Source organism: Euprymna scolopes, chromosome 33 (genome assembly GCF_053919585.1).
Source record: "Euprymna scolopes isolate OS-2025 chromosome 33, ASM5391958v1, whole genome shotgun sequence".
NCBI classification, from domain to species: domain Eukaryota; kingdom Metazoa; phylum Mollusca; class Cephalopoda; order Sepiida; family Sepiolidae; genus Euprymna; species Euprymna scolopes.
This window is the reverse complement of record NC_136514.1, coordinates 1,385,616-1,398,760: the sequence shown is the minus strand read 5'-3', so window position 1 is coordinate 1,398,760 and position 13,145 is coordinate 1,385,616. Positions and strand designations below refer to the sequence as shown.

Here is a 13,145-nt window from a genome sequence, read left to right as displayed (position 1 = left end):
GGAACAAAGAGGTTCTGTGTAGATTTTAGGGCCCTGAATAAGATAACAAAGAAGTATGCCCGAGCGCTACCAGTAATTGATGATATACTGGCCTCGCTTGGGTCAGCAAAATACTTCTCAAAGTTGGACTTGAAATCAGGGTATTGGCAGGTAAAGTTGAACGAAAAAGATAAAGAGAAAACTGCGTTCACCTGTCATAGAGGACTATTCCAATTTAATGTAATGCCATTCGGACTTGCTAACGCTCCGGGAGTGTTTCAGGAGCTAATGTCCGTAGTATTACAGGGGCAGGAAGAATTCGCCGTGCCTTATTTGGATGATATTTTGATATTCTCCAAAACAAAGGAGGAACATGTTAGGCATATAGAAAAGGTGTTAGGTAGTTTACGTAGGCATAATTTAAGGTTAAAGGCGGCGAAGTGTGAGTTTTTCGGCAAGGAAGTGCAATATCTGGGATTCCGAGTAAGTGAGAAAGGTATCCAGCCGGAGGGGGACAAGGTTAAAGCAATTCAGGCAATTGCGACCCCAACCACTGTGAGGCAGGTTAGATCCTTTATAGGCATGACATCCTATTACAGGCGATTTATCAAGGATTTTTCTGTAATCGCCGAACCGTTAATTCGGTTAACTAGGAAGCATGCACGTTTCTGTTGGGACGATGCGTGTCAGTCTGCTTTTAATCGATTGAAATCGAAGCTTGCAGAGATGGTGATGCTGGCATACCCGGACACTAACAAAGGATACAGGTTATACACGGATGCCTCCGATTATGCGATCGGAGCAACCTTGTCTCAAATGGTCTACGACCCGGAGGAGGGTCGGGAGATAGAGAAACCCATTTATTTTCTATCTCATAAGTTGTCTGATACCCAGACTAGATGGTCAACAATAGAGAAAGAAGCATATGCGATTCACTATGCCTTAAACAAGTTGAATCACTACTTGCATAGTGCTACGTTCACCATCTACACGGATCACAGACCATTGGAGTACTTGCTGAAATCTCCGATACAGAATAGGAAGATACAGACGTGGGCATTAAGTATGGCTGGCTATGATTGCACCATACAGTACCTAAAAGGAAAAGATAACGTCTGTGCGGATCTCTTATCCCGTGCGGTAAATGCGAGTCGGGATGAAGACGATCCTCCAGTAGAAATAGATGATAGGAATTACACGGTGAGTGCGATAAACTCGAATCGTTTTGAACCAAGAGAGTTTGTATCGCATAAGGATGACGAAGACTCACCGGTAGTAAGCGAGCGTCCTACACTATCAGGTTTGGATATGTGTAAAGAACAAGACGCCGATAGTCAGATCGTCGAATTAAAGAAACGGATGAGGAGCGGTAAAACGTCCAAGATGGAAGAAAAAAAGTACATCATAATGGACGATATCGTATATTATTTATCGCAACCCGACGACGATCCTGTAATTAGATTATATATTCCGTCACATTTGAGGATGAAGGTATTGAAACAATACCATGATGAGAATGGTCATATGGGTGTGGAGAAAACGTTCCACTCCATTAAACAGAAGTATTTCTGGCCTGGTTTGTTCAAGAAGGTAAACGAACACATAGGGAAGTGCGTCCCATGCCAGACCAGAAATTTGAGGAAGCAACAACCTCAAATGCAGGAGACCGACATGCCTTCTTTTCCTTTTGCTAATATTGCATTGGATATTTCCGGACCCTATCCGAGGACTTTGTCAGGCAATCAATACATAGTCACGTTCATCGACATGTATAGTGGTTGGCCTGAGGCTTTCGCTGTACCTAATAAAAAGGCAGAGACAGTGGTGCATCTCTTAATTGAGGAAATATTTCCCAGATTTGGTGCACCATTGCAGTTACTTACGGATAACGGACCGGAGAACGTCAATGGGATCATGAAAAGGGCTTTAGAAGAGCTTAATGTTGATCACGTGACCACCTCATTTTACCACCCGCAAAGTAACGGGAAAATAGAAAGATTCCATAGGACGATGCATGACGTACTAGCAAAGAAAATAGGGGACAATGACCGTTCATGGGACATGTACTTGAACCAGATGCTGGCTGCTGTAAGGTTTCATGTCAGCGAAACAACAAAGTACTCCCCCTATTATCTGCTCTATAATAGAGACGTTGTCTTGCCGTTAGACAACATACTGAGGCCGCGTAGAATTTACTACGGGGAAGAGGATCATGAGATCGCTCTGCAGGACATGCATCGGACCTTTACATTAGTCAGGAACAATGTAAAGAGAGCTAGGAAGAAAATGATAGATAGGGCCAACGAGAAAACAAAAGCAGTCGATTTTCAAGTTGGCGACTTAGTTTATTATAAAAATAATAGAAAAAAGGGAAAGCTAGACGTAAGATGGTCTCCATATTACGTAATAATAGAGAAGACGGGGCCAGTCTCGTATAGAATTAGAAGCCAACTGACGGGGGCAGTAACAAAAGCCCATGGGGAACACCTTCGGAAAGCAGAACTGGAGGAATGGGATATCCCCAACAAGCAAGAGGGCTGTAGAAAAACAACCCTGTCAGCACCGGTAGAGGATAGTAGTTCAGATCAAGAATCCTCTAGTGGGGAGGAAGAAAATTATCCCCAACAGAGCAATCGCCATCAACGAGAATCCCCAAGTCAGGAAAACAGGGTCCCGTTGATGGAACGGAAAATAATCACACGTAGCATGACGGCTGAAAGGGCTAAAGAAGTTGATGAAATATGGAAGGAAGATATATATAACTTAGTGCCCAGGTCGTGCAGAGTTGATTATGATAGTAGGGATCAGCCAACCGTAGCTAGGGCTTGCACGGGGGTTGGGAACTCAGGTTATAATCGAACTACGGGTCGGGAGCGCGGAACAGGATGTTTGGATTGGTTAAGAAAATTACTCTGTTGATGTTAGGCAACATCCTTATCATAGGGAGTTCGGAGTTGCCACCAATATTTAGGATCCTGGCGTTCTGGTCGAAATTTTTGTACTATATGCTGCCCACATTTTAAACAAGTCATTAAAATGTAAGACTCGTATTTAGTTAATTAGTCATATTAATTAAAGAGCCGAGGTAGTGGAGAATATTGGACAAATCGACCACTTCGGTAAAATTGGTAAATTTGCAGCGTATATTTTGCTGTTAAGTGCGGCCGATGCACTTATACCGAAGAAGACCTTATGCTTTTCTTGTTGATGTTTATTTTTATTTTATTTTTTTTTTCTAAGTTAAACGAAAAAAAAAATACAGTAAAAGAGATGAAAAAAAAATTGTGACATTAAAAAAAAACATTATTGGAAATGTCGATGGACCGATAGACGATTAAAAAAAAAAAAAAAATGGTTAATGGAGGGGTGTTATGTAATGAATGGCTGGAACCATCATACATAACTGAAAAGAAAAAACTTTAATAAAAGATTTAAAAGAGTGGGCATCGAATAATCGATTGTCTACCGGTTGAAAAGAGGAAGGGCTTACGTCATAAACAGAGAAATCGGACGACGATTTTTTTGTTTACAAAACAAATAAACGTGACATTCCTCGTAAGCTCTGGAATTACAGATATTGGCATGAGTGGGTAATTCACGTGTCGCTGCGTTGAAGACAAAATCGAATGATTTTTTGAGGTCAAAACGTGACTTAAGAACACATGTATCAACCGATTGACAGGACGCGTGGATAGAAAAAACAAAGCGACAAAATGCCAATAAAAACGGTGAATCAGCAGAGCAGAGCAGAGAGAGCAGAGAGAGAAGAACACGGAACAGCATGTGTTGCTGAAGACCTGATTGTTGAAGCGTCATTTTCCCTCCTCAGAGCACTGTGAGAAAACTGCTAACTGTGAACTTCAGAACCACCAAAAGAAAAAAGACGATTTGTTTTAAATTGTAACTATATTGTAAAATATAATTTTATACAAAAACAAACACAATTGTGACTTACGTCTTTTAATGCATATTTTTAAGTTACAGCTGATCGTTCTAAGTCGTCAACCGCTTTGTTTTCAGGTTCAACGTTGTTATGACATTTTTGACAATTGACGAGAGGCAAGATAAGGAAAAAGTGCCAGTCTAAGGTGAGATAACTCACTAATCTTAACTCGTTGTCATCACAACCGCTTAGTAAACAAGTGAACCTACGGACAATCGACGTAACTAAAACTGCTATGTACCGCAGCCAGGGAGTCCTACGCACTATTACGATTTCCCAACCTGGGAGCCACCCCATAATACAACACCTGTAGGTTTTTGAATTCTAAGCTGAGCTCCCTTAACAGGTAGAGACCGACTAAATCAGTAACTTGTGCGGAGTCGGTCAGCCCCCATTAAAATGTTAAAATTAGAGTAGGGATTTTTCCTGGTCCAGTCGGGTTAGGGTTAGGGTTAGGGTTAAAAATTCAATCAGAGAGTGTCTAGCCAGGAGGATAAGTTTCCTTTCTAGATCTGTTATATTGGAATTGTTCTTAGCGAAAATTAGGGCTTTATTAAGAAGTATTGGGGATATATATATATAACTACATATATCGATATTGATTGGTAATAGTTACATATATCGAAAGTTATAAAGTTAAGTCTTTTTTTCTCTTTGAGTTGAATAAACCAATTGAGGACAGTTTGGGAGCATTGCCAGAGGGGGAATTTTATTTTCCCTTTTATCAGCAGTATAATTCTGTCTTAGATTTTCTTACTAAATCAGAGCTAGAGGGGCAGATTAATCTTAACTAGGGGTTGTCTTGGAAATTTTCTTTATGGTCCTTCATTGTAAATCTTGGGGTTCCTGGGGTAACGATTTCGGTGAAGTTGTGGAGGTTCATTTGTTTGAGTATGTTGAGGAAATCTATATTTATCATGTCTAATTCATTTTTCTGAACAGTTTTATATGATTTATTCAATTCGTCCATTCGCAGCTGAACATTTTGCTAACTGCATTTCATTTCCTCTGATACCTTTATATTTTTCCATTACGCCATATTGAATTTTTCAAGAATTGTATAAGTCAACTGAATTAAAGGAATAAATTATAAGATGGTCAACATCATGAATTTTGGAATATAACTTTTTGTCATTTATTCTCTATATTGCTCTGTAATTACATTGAGCTTCTTAAATAAGGATTGGTATATATTATAAGAAAATATATTTCTACAGAAATATATATTACAAAGGAGTTTCCATATATCAAAGCCCAGAGGCCATTCAAGGATAAGGATTAATGTGTGTATTGTAGTCGTTGGAACAGTTGCGTAGTAATAGTTTGTAGCAGTAGATTATTTACGATGATGGTTGAATAAGAACTCGTCAACTTACGCATTTGGAATGCATAAGGGATGAACGATAAACGCCATTTCTACTGGGCAAAGAATATTTTAACGACGGCAGCCATTTTAAAATAGCCACGCTGGACTCTTTGTGTGTGTGTGTGTGTGTGTGTGTGTGTGTGTGTGTGTGTGTGTGTTCTAAATATTTCGAGCAAGCAAGTAAGAATCGAAAAACCATGTTCTATGTATTGCATGCATTCATTTTATGCTTTCCCTAATTTCAGCTAGTGTGAGGGGAACCTATCGTTGTTCTCTTCCAAAATAATGCCTATTTGAACTTATATTAAATACACTACGATATTAAACAACAATAGACTGACCTTTAAATAGTGGACACATGATCCATACTTTTCCGGGTCCCAAGTTTGAATATTGCGAATATGATAGCTCGATGAATAACAATGGAACGGCGCCAATCAGTAAGAAGAAGAAAAACGGGATGAGGAACGCACCTGTCCGGGATGCAAAAATAAAAACATTTAAAACATGGATAGCGCGCAAAAAAATGGGGGAAGTATAGAATAGTTAACACTCGATAACTTGTAAGCGACAGGAAGCAACATAATTTATATCAAACCCACAACATAACTCACTTAGTTTTAATGTTAATAATACGTTTTTTATTTTTTATTTTTTATTTAATACCTTCTATAAAATCTGTCTTTTCGACTATTGAATGTACATTTTATGACCACTATACATACTGTTGTTGGCTGGATGTGAATAACGAAAAGCGTGGAAACGGTATAGAGTACTTAACACTCGTAAATGGCAAAAAGACCGTATAATTTATATCAAACGCATCAGAATGAAATTCTACATAGTTTTAACGTTTCTAACACGTTTTTATTTCAGGTTTTCTATAAATCGAAAATACACTCAATCGTCGTTATGCATACTGCTGTTGGTCGTCGTTAAATTTCAATTCATATAAATTATACATTTTCTTGTAATTTATTCAGTGTTAACTAATCTGTACTTTGATAGCAAAGTAAGTTATTTTTGTGAATCAAATAATATGAAGATTTTTCAAAGAATTTAAAATTTCATTTAGAAGAAACTAGAAAAAACAATAAAGTTTCTGTCTATTATCTTTTTAAATATACTGACGTTTTTTAGGGGGTGTATCAATCCATTTGCTCAAAAAATGCATAAACGTGGCAATAAAGATACATCCTGATTGTCCCAAAATCACCCATATTACACATATACCCTCATATTAGTTATAAGAGTAACTTCATGAGTAGTATTTGAAATTAGGAATCTGAAAGTCGGGTGGGGTTAATTCTAATGAATAAGAGGAATGGGTGAATCATACAAAGCTGTAGTCTGCTCCAGTTATGACCACCTAAATAGTGCAAATGAGTATGATATCGTGAAGCAAGAACACATATATCTTCAGCTTCCCTCTGTGTTTAAATTTGATTGGTTTTAAGTATTGGATGCAAATTTGAATTTAAGTATTGGATTAAAATTTGGATTTAAGTATTGGGTGAAAATTTGAATTTGAGTATTGGATGAAAATTTTGATTTAAGTATTTGGAATAAAATTTTGTTTTAAGTATTGTATGAAATTTTGGTTTTTAGTATTGGAGTAAAATTGTGTTTTAAGTATTGGATTAAAATTTGGTTTTAAGTATTAGATGAAAATTTGATTTTAAGTATTGGATGAAATTTTGATTTACAGTATTGGATGAAAATTTGGATTTAAGTATTGGAGTAAAATTTGGTTTTAAGTATTGGATGAAAATTTGGTTTTAAGTATTGGATTAAAATTTGATTTTAACTATTGGATGAAAATTTGATTTTAAGTATTGGATGAAAATTTGGTTTTTAGTATTGGATTAAAATTTGATTTTAATTATTGGATTTAAATTTGGATTTAAGTATTGAATTAAAATTTGATTTTAAGTATTGAATGAAAATTTGGATTTAAGTATTGAATTAAAATTTGGTTTTTAGTATTGAATTAAAATTTGATTTTAAGTATTGGATTAAAATTTGGATTTAAGTATTGAATTAAAATTTGATTTTAAGTATTGAATTAAAATTTGGATTTAATTATTGAATTAAAATTTGATTGAATGAAGATTTCCTTGTAATGGTCAAATTAACTTAAAAACAAACGTAAAAATAATCGCCAGTGAATGATGCACCAACAATCTGAATCGAATATGTGGTTATAAACGCTTATTTTTCTATAATGGTTCAGAAGAAAATTATATAAAGAGTAAGTAAAAACAGCATGATTGTGTTGTCATAATTTTTGTAAACTTACAGTCTAATCACATGCACCCTCCACCCAAAAAAAGATGACGGACAGTAAGACGAATAAAAATTGACCACAGTCTTTTGGCAATGATCAAATAATTTCGGTCTAAAATATATATTTTTATATTTTTTGTAAATAAACAATTTGTGTCTTACATATACTTTTTATATTTTTGTAAATAGATAATTAAGTTCTAAAATTTAAAAAAAATTGTAAATAAATTATGTTTAAGGTATACGTTTTATATAGTTTGTAAATAAATAATTTGTATCTATAATATGTTTTTATATTTTTCGTAAATTTTGCCTAAATATATTTTATATTTTTGTAAAAAAATGATTTGTGTCTTAAATTTATCCTTAATATTGTTTCTAAATAAACAATTTTGTCTGAAATGTATTTTGTAGTTTTTGTAAAAAATCATTTGTGCCTGAAAATATATTTTTTAATATTTTTTTAATAAATAATTTGTGTTTAACATTTTTTGTAATAAATAATTTGTGTCTATAATGTAGTTTTTTAATATTTTTGTAAATAAATAATTTGTGTGTACAATGTATTTTTTATATTTTTGTAAATAATTAATTTGTGTCTAAAATATATGTTTAATATTTTGTAATTAAACAATTTGTGTCTATATATTTTGTGACAAAACAATTTGTGTCTAAAATATTTGTTTGTAAATCAATTATTTATGCCTAAAATATATTTTTTTAATTTTTGTAAGTAACTAATTTCTGTCTAAAATATATTTTTCATATTTTTATAAATAAATAATTTGTAATAAAATGTATTTTTTATATTTTTGTAAGTACTTAATTTGTGTTTAAAATTAATATTTTATATTTTTGAGAATAAATAATTTGTGTCTAAAATATATTTTATATTTTTGTAAATAAATAGTTTGTGCTTAAAATGTATTTTTTATATATTTTATATTTTTGTAAATAAATAGTTTGTGCTTAAAATGTATTTTTTATATTTTTGTAAATAAATAACTTGGATCTAAAAGATATTTTTTATATTTTTTGTAAATAAATACTTTATGTCACAAAAGTATTTTTATATTTTTTCTAAATAAAGAATTTGTGTCCATGATATGTTATATCTTTTGTAAATAAGTAATACGTATCTAAAATGTATTTTTTATATTTTATTACTAAATAATTTGTGTTTAAAATATGTATTTTATATACTTTGTAAATAAATAATTTGTGTAAAAAAATTGTATTTGATATTTTTTGAATAAAAATTTTGTCTACAATATATTTTATATTTTTGTAAAGAAATAATTTGTACCTAAAAGAAATTTTTTATATGTTTTGTAAACTGATTATTTGTGTCAAAAATATATATTTATATTTTGTGGATAAATAATTTGTTTCTAAAATATATTTTATATTTTTGTAAATAAATTAATATTTTCTAAAATGTATTTTTTTGTAAATAAATTTTTTCTAAAAGATATTTTTTATATTTTTTAAAATAAATAATTTGTGTCATGCATTTTTATATCATTTCTAAATAAATTATTCTTGTCTAAAATGTAATTTTTATGTTTTTGTAAATAAATAAATATTTTTGTATTTTTGTAAGTAAATAATTTTTGTTTAAAATATATTTTTAATATTTTTGTAAATAAATAATTATGTCTAAAATATATTTTTGCACTTTTTAAATAAATAATTTTTGTTTGAAATGAATTTTTAATATTTTTTGTAAATATAATATTTGTGTTTAAAAAATATTTTTTATATTTTTGTAAATAAATAAGTTGTGCTTTTCACATGCATTTTTTCTATTTTTTATAAAAAAAATAAGTTGTGTCTAAAATGTATTTTTATAGTTTTTGTAAATTATTCAGTATGTTTGTATTATTTTCATTATTCGCACTACATGTCATATCTTGCTGACATAATTTATGTTATATTTTATTAATGGCCGATCGTCAAATGCGTCTTAAGTGTATTTCGTTTCTAAAACGTCAATCTTTATCATTTCTCGATTTATACACTCGTTGGCGATAAAAAAAAAAATATCCACACAACCGGTTATAAAAATATTTCGTTTAGTCAACACAACCTTTCGGTTTTCAAATGACAGTTTGACAATTTTAATAGCGTGCTTGGTGGTGGTGGTGTGGAGAAGAATGTGTTGCACCCTCTCGTGTCACTCTCTCGCTCTGGTTATCTTTATATTTGGCCCAAATGACGTCAGCATTTCAAGCCGTATAGGTCAAACTCGCTGACTGGGGATTTTACGTCCCAGAATTTGATCCCCCCCTCCGTTTGATGTCCTCTCATGCCTTGAATCCAGACTTGTGAACGACTTTTGTTTCACGTCACTCCTCGGGGATTTGGATTATCCAACATACGGTTTTCAACTTGATGTGTTATTTTTATAATGTGTCGGTCGATGTAATCTCCGACTTTTTTTCAGTTTCATAGTGGATAAAGTAATTGGTAAAAAGTTACTTTTCTTTTGAAGGTTAAAGCGCGGAAAACACTCAAATTACAATTATGAATTACTTAGGACTTCTAACCATTCACTAAATAAAGGGTTTTGCTCGAAATTCCATGCAGAGTCCCGAGTTCGGCAGAAAGAGTCCGAAGTTCGACAAAACGATTTCTGAGTTCGACAAAAACATTCCTGAGTTCAACAAGATACACTTGAAGAAGGTCGGAGGTTACATCGCCCAAAACGTTTTGAAAATCATACTCAAGATGAGAACAGTAGTCTGATGAATCCAAATAATGTGAATACCCAATCCTCATCTCAAAAAAATTCAGAAACATAACATAGTATTTGTTCTGATCTTTTCTTTCCCCGATTAGTGAATGAGAACTCTTTCTAGACTGATGTGTGTTCCTGTCTTTGTCATAATACTAGAGTAGTCGAGACTATGTGACTACCACATAGGATTTATGCCGTCCAAACCTTCCTTCATGTCTCACGTTGTGTCAGAATAGTTTCACAAAGAAGGCTCGAGTTGATGCGGCCTAGAAACCTGTTCAGTTCTTGTAGTTGGGGTTACCAAACAGACTTAGCGGTTCCAAAAAAGAAAAAGTAGAAAACAGCCAATCGACAACAATAACAAGGTTTATTGAAACACTTTGTCGTTACAATAATATGTGGAAAAAAAAACCAACTTGGTAAAAAAAATAAAGTTGAATACCAGAGACACGGGGAGAATATGGTTGACTGGTTGAAATAGCAGATATGATGGCGCCGGAGTTGTCGGCAAGGAACTTGGTTCTCAGTTAACGGGAAAGGAACCAACTCAATTTCTCAATTCGGTGTCTCTTTTTATAGACCCAATTTTTGGCAGGTGCGCTTTCTGGTTGGTCAGACAATCATGACTGTCGATCAATGGTTTAACACCACGATCATGGAAGAGGAACAAGAGGAAACGACACAACCATGGGGAGGGACAAGAGGAAACACCCGTCCACCAGACTCGTATGTGATTGGTCATTCTAGAGCAGCCAATGGTTAGTGCCGTAATTAATGATCTGGGCTTCAATGTCCTTTAACCGCTCCCAAGGTCTTATGTCAAACCTTGCACTTTATGCCCCGATCAGGTTGACCCAGTATACCTGTCAATGTTCAACAATTTTGTGTTGTTCTCATTTTTATTAAATCTGAAATGATTTTATTTTACTTATAATAACTTCGTATATCGTCTTACAATTATTTGGTTTTTGGCAAAAGGTTAGCAGGTCAACTCCGCGTGTGAAAGACACTTTTGTCATTTTCATTATTTTAAAAATTTAAATCATTTTGTTTTGTTTCTGAAAACTCCGTGCATCTTCTTATATTTGTTTTTCTTTTTGGTTTTTGGTTAGCAGGTCAACTCCGCTGGCAAAAGATTGACACTTGTCATTTTCATTTTATTAAAATATAACAGCTCCGTTGTTTTATTTCAACGGATCTGTATTTGGTGACCTTTTCTTTTCTTTTCTTTCTTTTCTTTTCTTTCTTTTCTTTTCTATTCTTCGTTTTCACTGATTTTCACAATCTGTTATTTATTCAAATTCAAATGATTCAGTAATTTGAAAATTAATTATTTTCACAATTAAATTAGTCTATTTTAATCTACCTGATTAATTAAAGATCTGATTAATTTCATCAGTCAACTCATGACACTGAAAATGGTAGTGTCACAGAGGTAATTTTTGATGGTGCTCATCTTATTTAGGGAAGGTGGATTATTATTAGTTTTTTTGTTTGTTTTGTTTTTTTTACTCGTGTTCATCCCAAACAAGGCATATCGTCATTTGGATGTAAAGGGCTGCTATTTGGGACCACGTTTTGGGGAGATGAGCAAGATATTAGTTTACGTTACATTTAAACTTCTGCGTGTCAGTACAGTCAGGGAAGCAGGTAACAGAAAGGGAATTCCGAAGTTTAGCTGTTCGAGGGAAGAAACTATTAGAGTAGAAAGCTTTCTGGAATCAAGGGACCTCTACAGCAAAGAAGTGTGATTTTGCTGCTAAGAGTGTTTGTCGGAGGTATGTATATCGAGGGGGTACAGTGCAACGAGTTCATCAGAGCACATGCAATTAAAATATTTGTAAAACAGGCACAGAGATGCAACATAGGAGCGATGGGACAGAGGTTGGAGCTTAGTTGACAGTGCAGGACCTATAAGATTAGAGACTTTTCTTTGGAGCCTGTCCAAGAGGGAGAGACTAGTGATAGCTGCACCAGCTCAGATGTGGCAACAATAGTCCATAAATGGGTAAACAGTTCATCACGGTATCCATTTAGCTAACATCTCTCTGGAGAGTAGTGGAGAGAAAAAGAATTCCTAAGCTGGTATTTAAAATCTGAGTCGGAATTTGTCAAGTGCTTGGTGTAGTATTATCATAGAACTACTTTCATACGCGTAACAAGTAAATCATGGCGTATGAATATTGATGTCAACCGCCTAATACATACGTATTCAACAACATGGCGTAGACCTCTACACACGAACATTCAATCTCTCTTCTTATGTAAATATGTCAATAAAATTCTATATTAAATAAAACCACAACTTGGTTATCAATTACTTATAACAACAAACATAAACTAACGACACTTGGGTTATCGATTCCGCTTAAACACCAACACATGAAACCGCGAAATAGAAATCCGTGCAACTATTAGGTTGGTGCAAAAATAATGTCGTTTTTTATTTATATAGTTGAACGTCAAAAAACGATATTATTTTTGTAGCAACCTAATAGCTGAAACCTTTTCGGACGATGCAATAATCTAAAAGAAACTTACCGCCTCCATTCTTGTAGCAGAGATATGGAAATCGCCAGATATTCGCCAGGCCAACCATAGAACCAAGAACAGAGAAAAAGAATTCCGTCCATTTTCCCCAATTCTCTCGAGGGATCTCATCATTATTCATGACTGGAACAATACAAAATAAGAACAACAGAAAATTATACAATTATCCATATTATAATTTCAAATAATACCCGTCCCGAGAAGGATAAAATTAATTCACCCTATGGAACAGTTTGCCAACATTTTCATGTCGCCTTTTGAAGATTAAAATCAACATATAA

General features: G+C 33.5%; 1 protein-coding gene across 2 annotated transcripts in view; it reads right to left on the bottom strand.

The window, feature by feature from the left end:
- The window catches only part of LOC145258086 (sodium- and chloride-dependent glycine transporter 1-like), a 227,906-nt gene that overhangs the window by 94,854 nt on the left and 119,907 nt on the right, over window positions 1-13,145 (bottom strand). For both annotated transcript variants that reach the window (XM_080115813.1, XM_080115812.1), the window contains 2 exons: window positions 12,856-12,987; window positions 5,630-5,761 (listed from right to left, as the gene is read on the bottom strand). In XM_080115813.1, coding sequence (XP_079971939.1) covers window positions 5,630-5,761; window positions 12,856-12,985 — 262 coding nt within the window. In that variant the 5' untranslated portion in view covers window positions 12,986-12,987. The remainder of the gene's footprint in view (window positions 1-5,629; window positions 5,762-12,855; window positions 12,988-13,145) is intronic.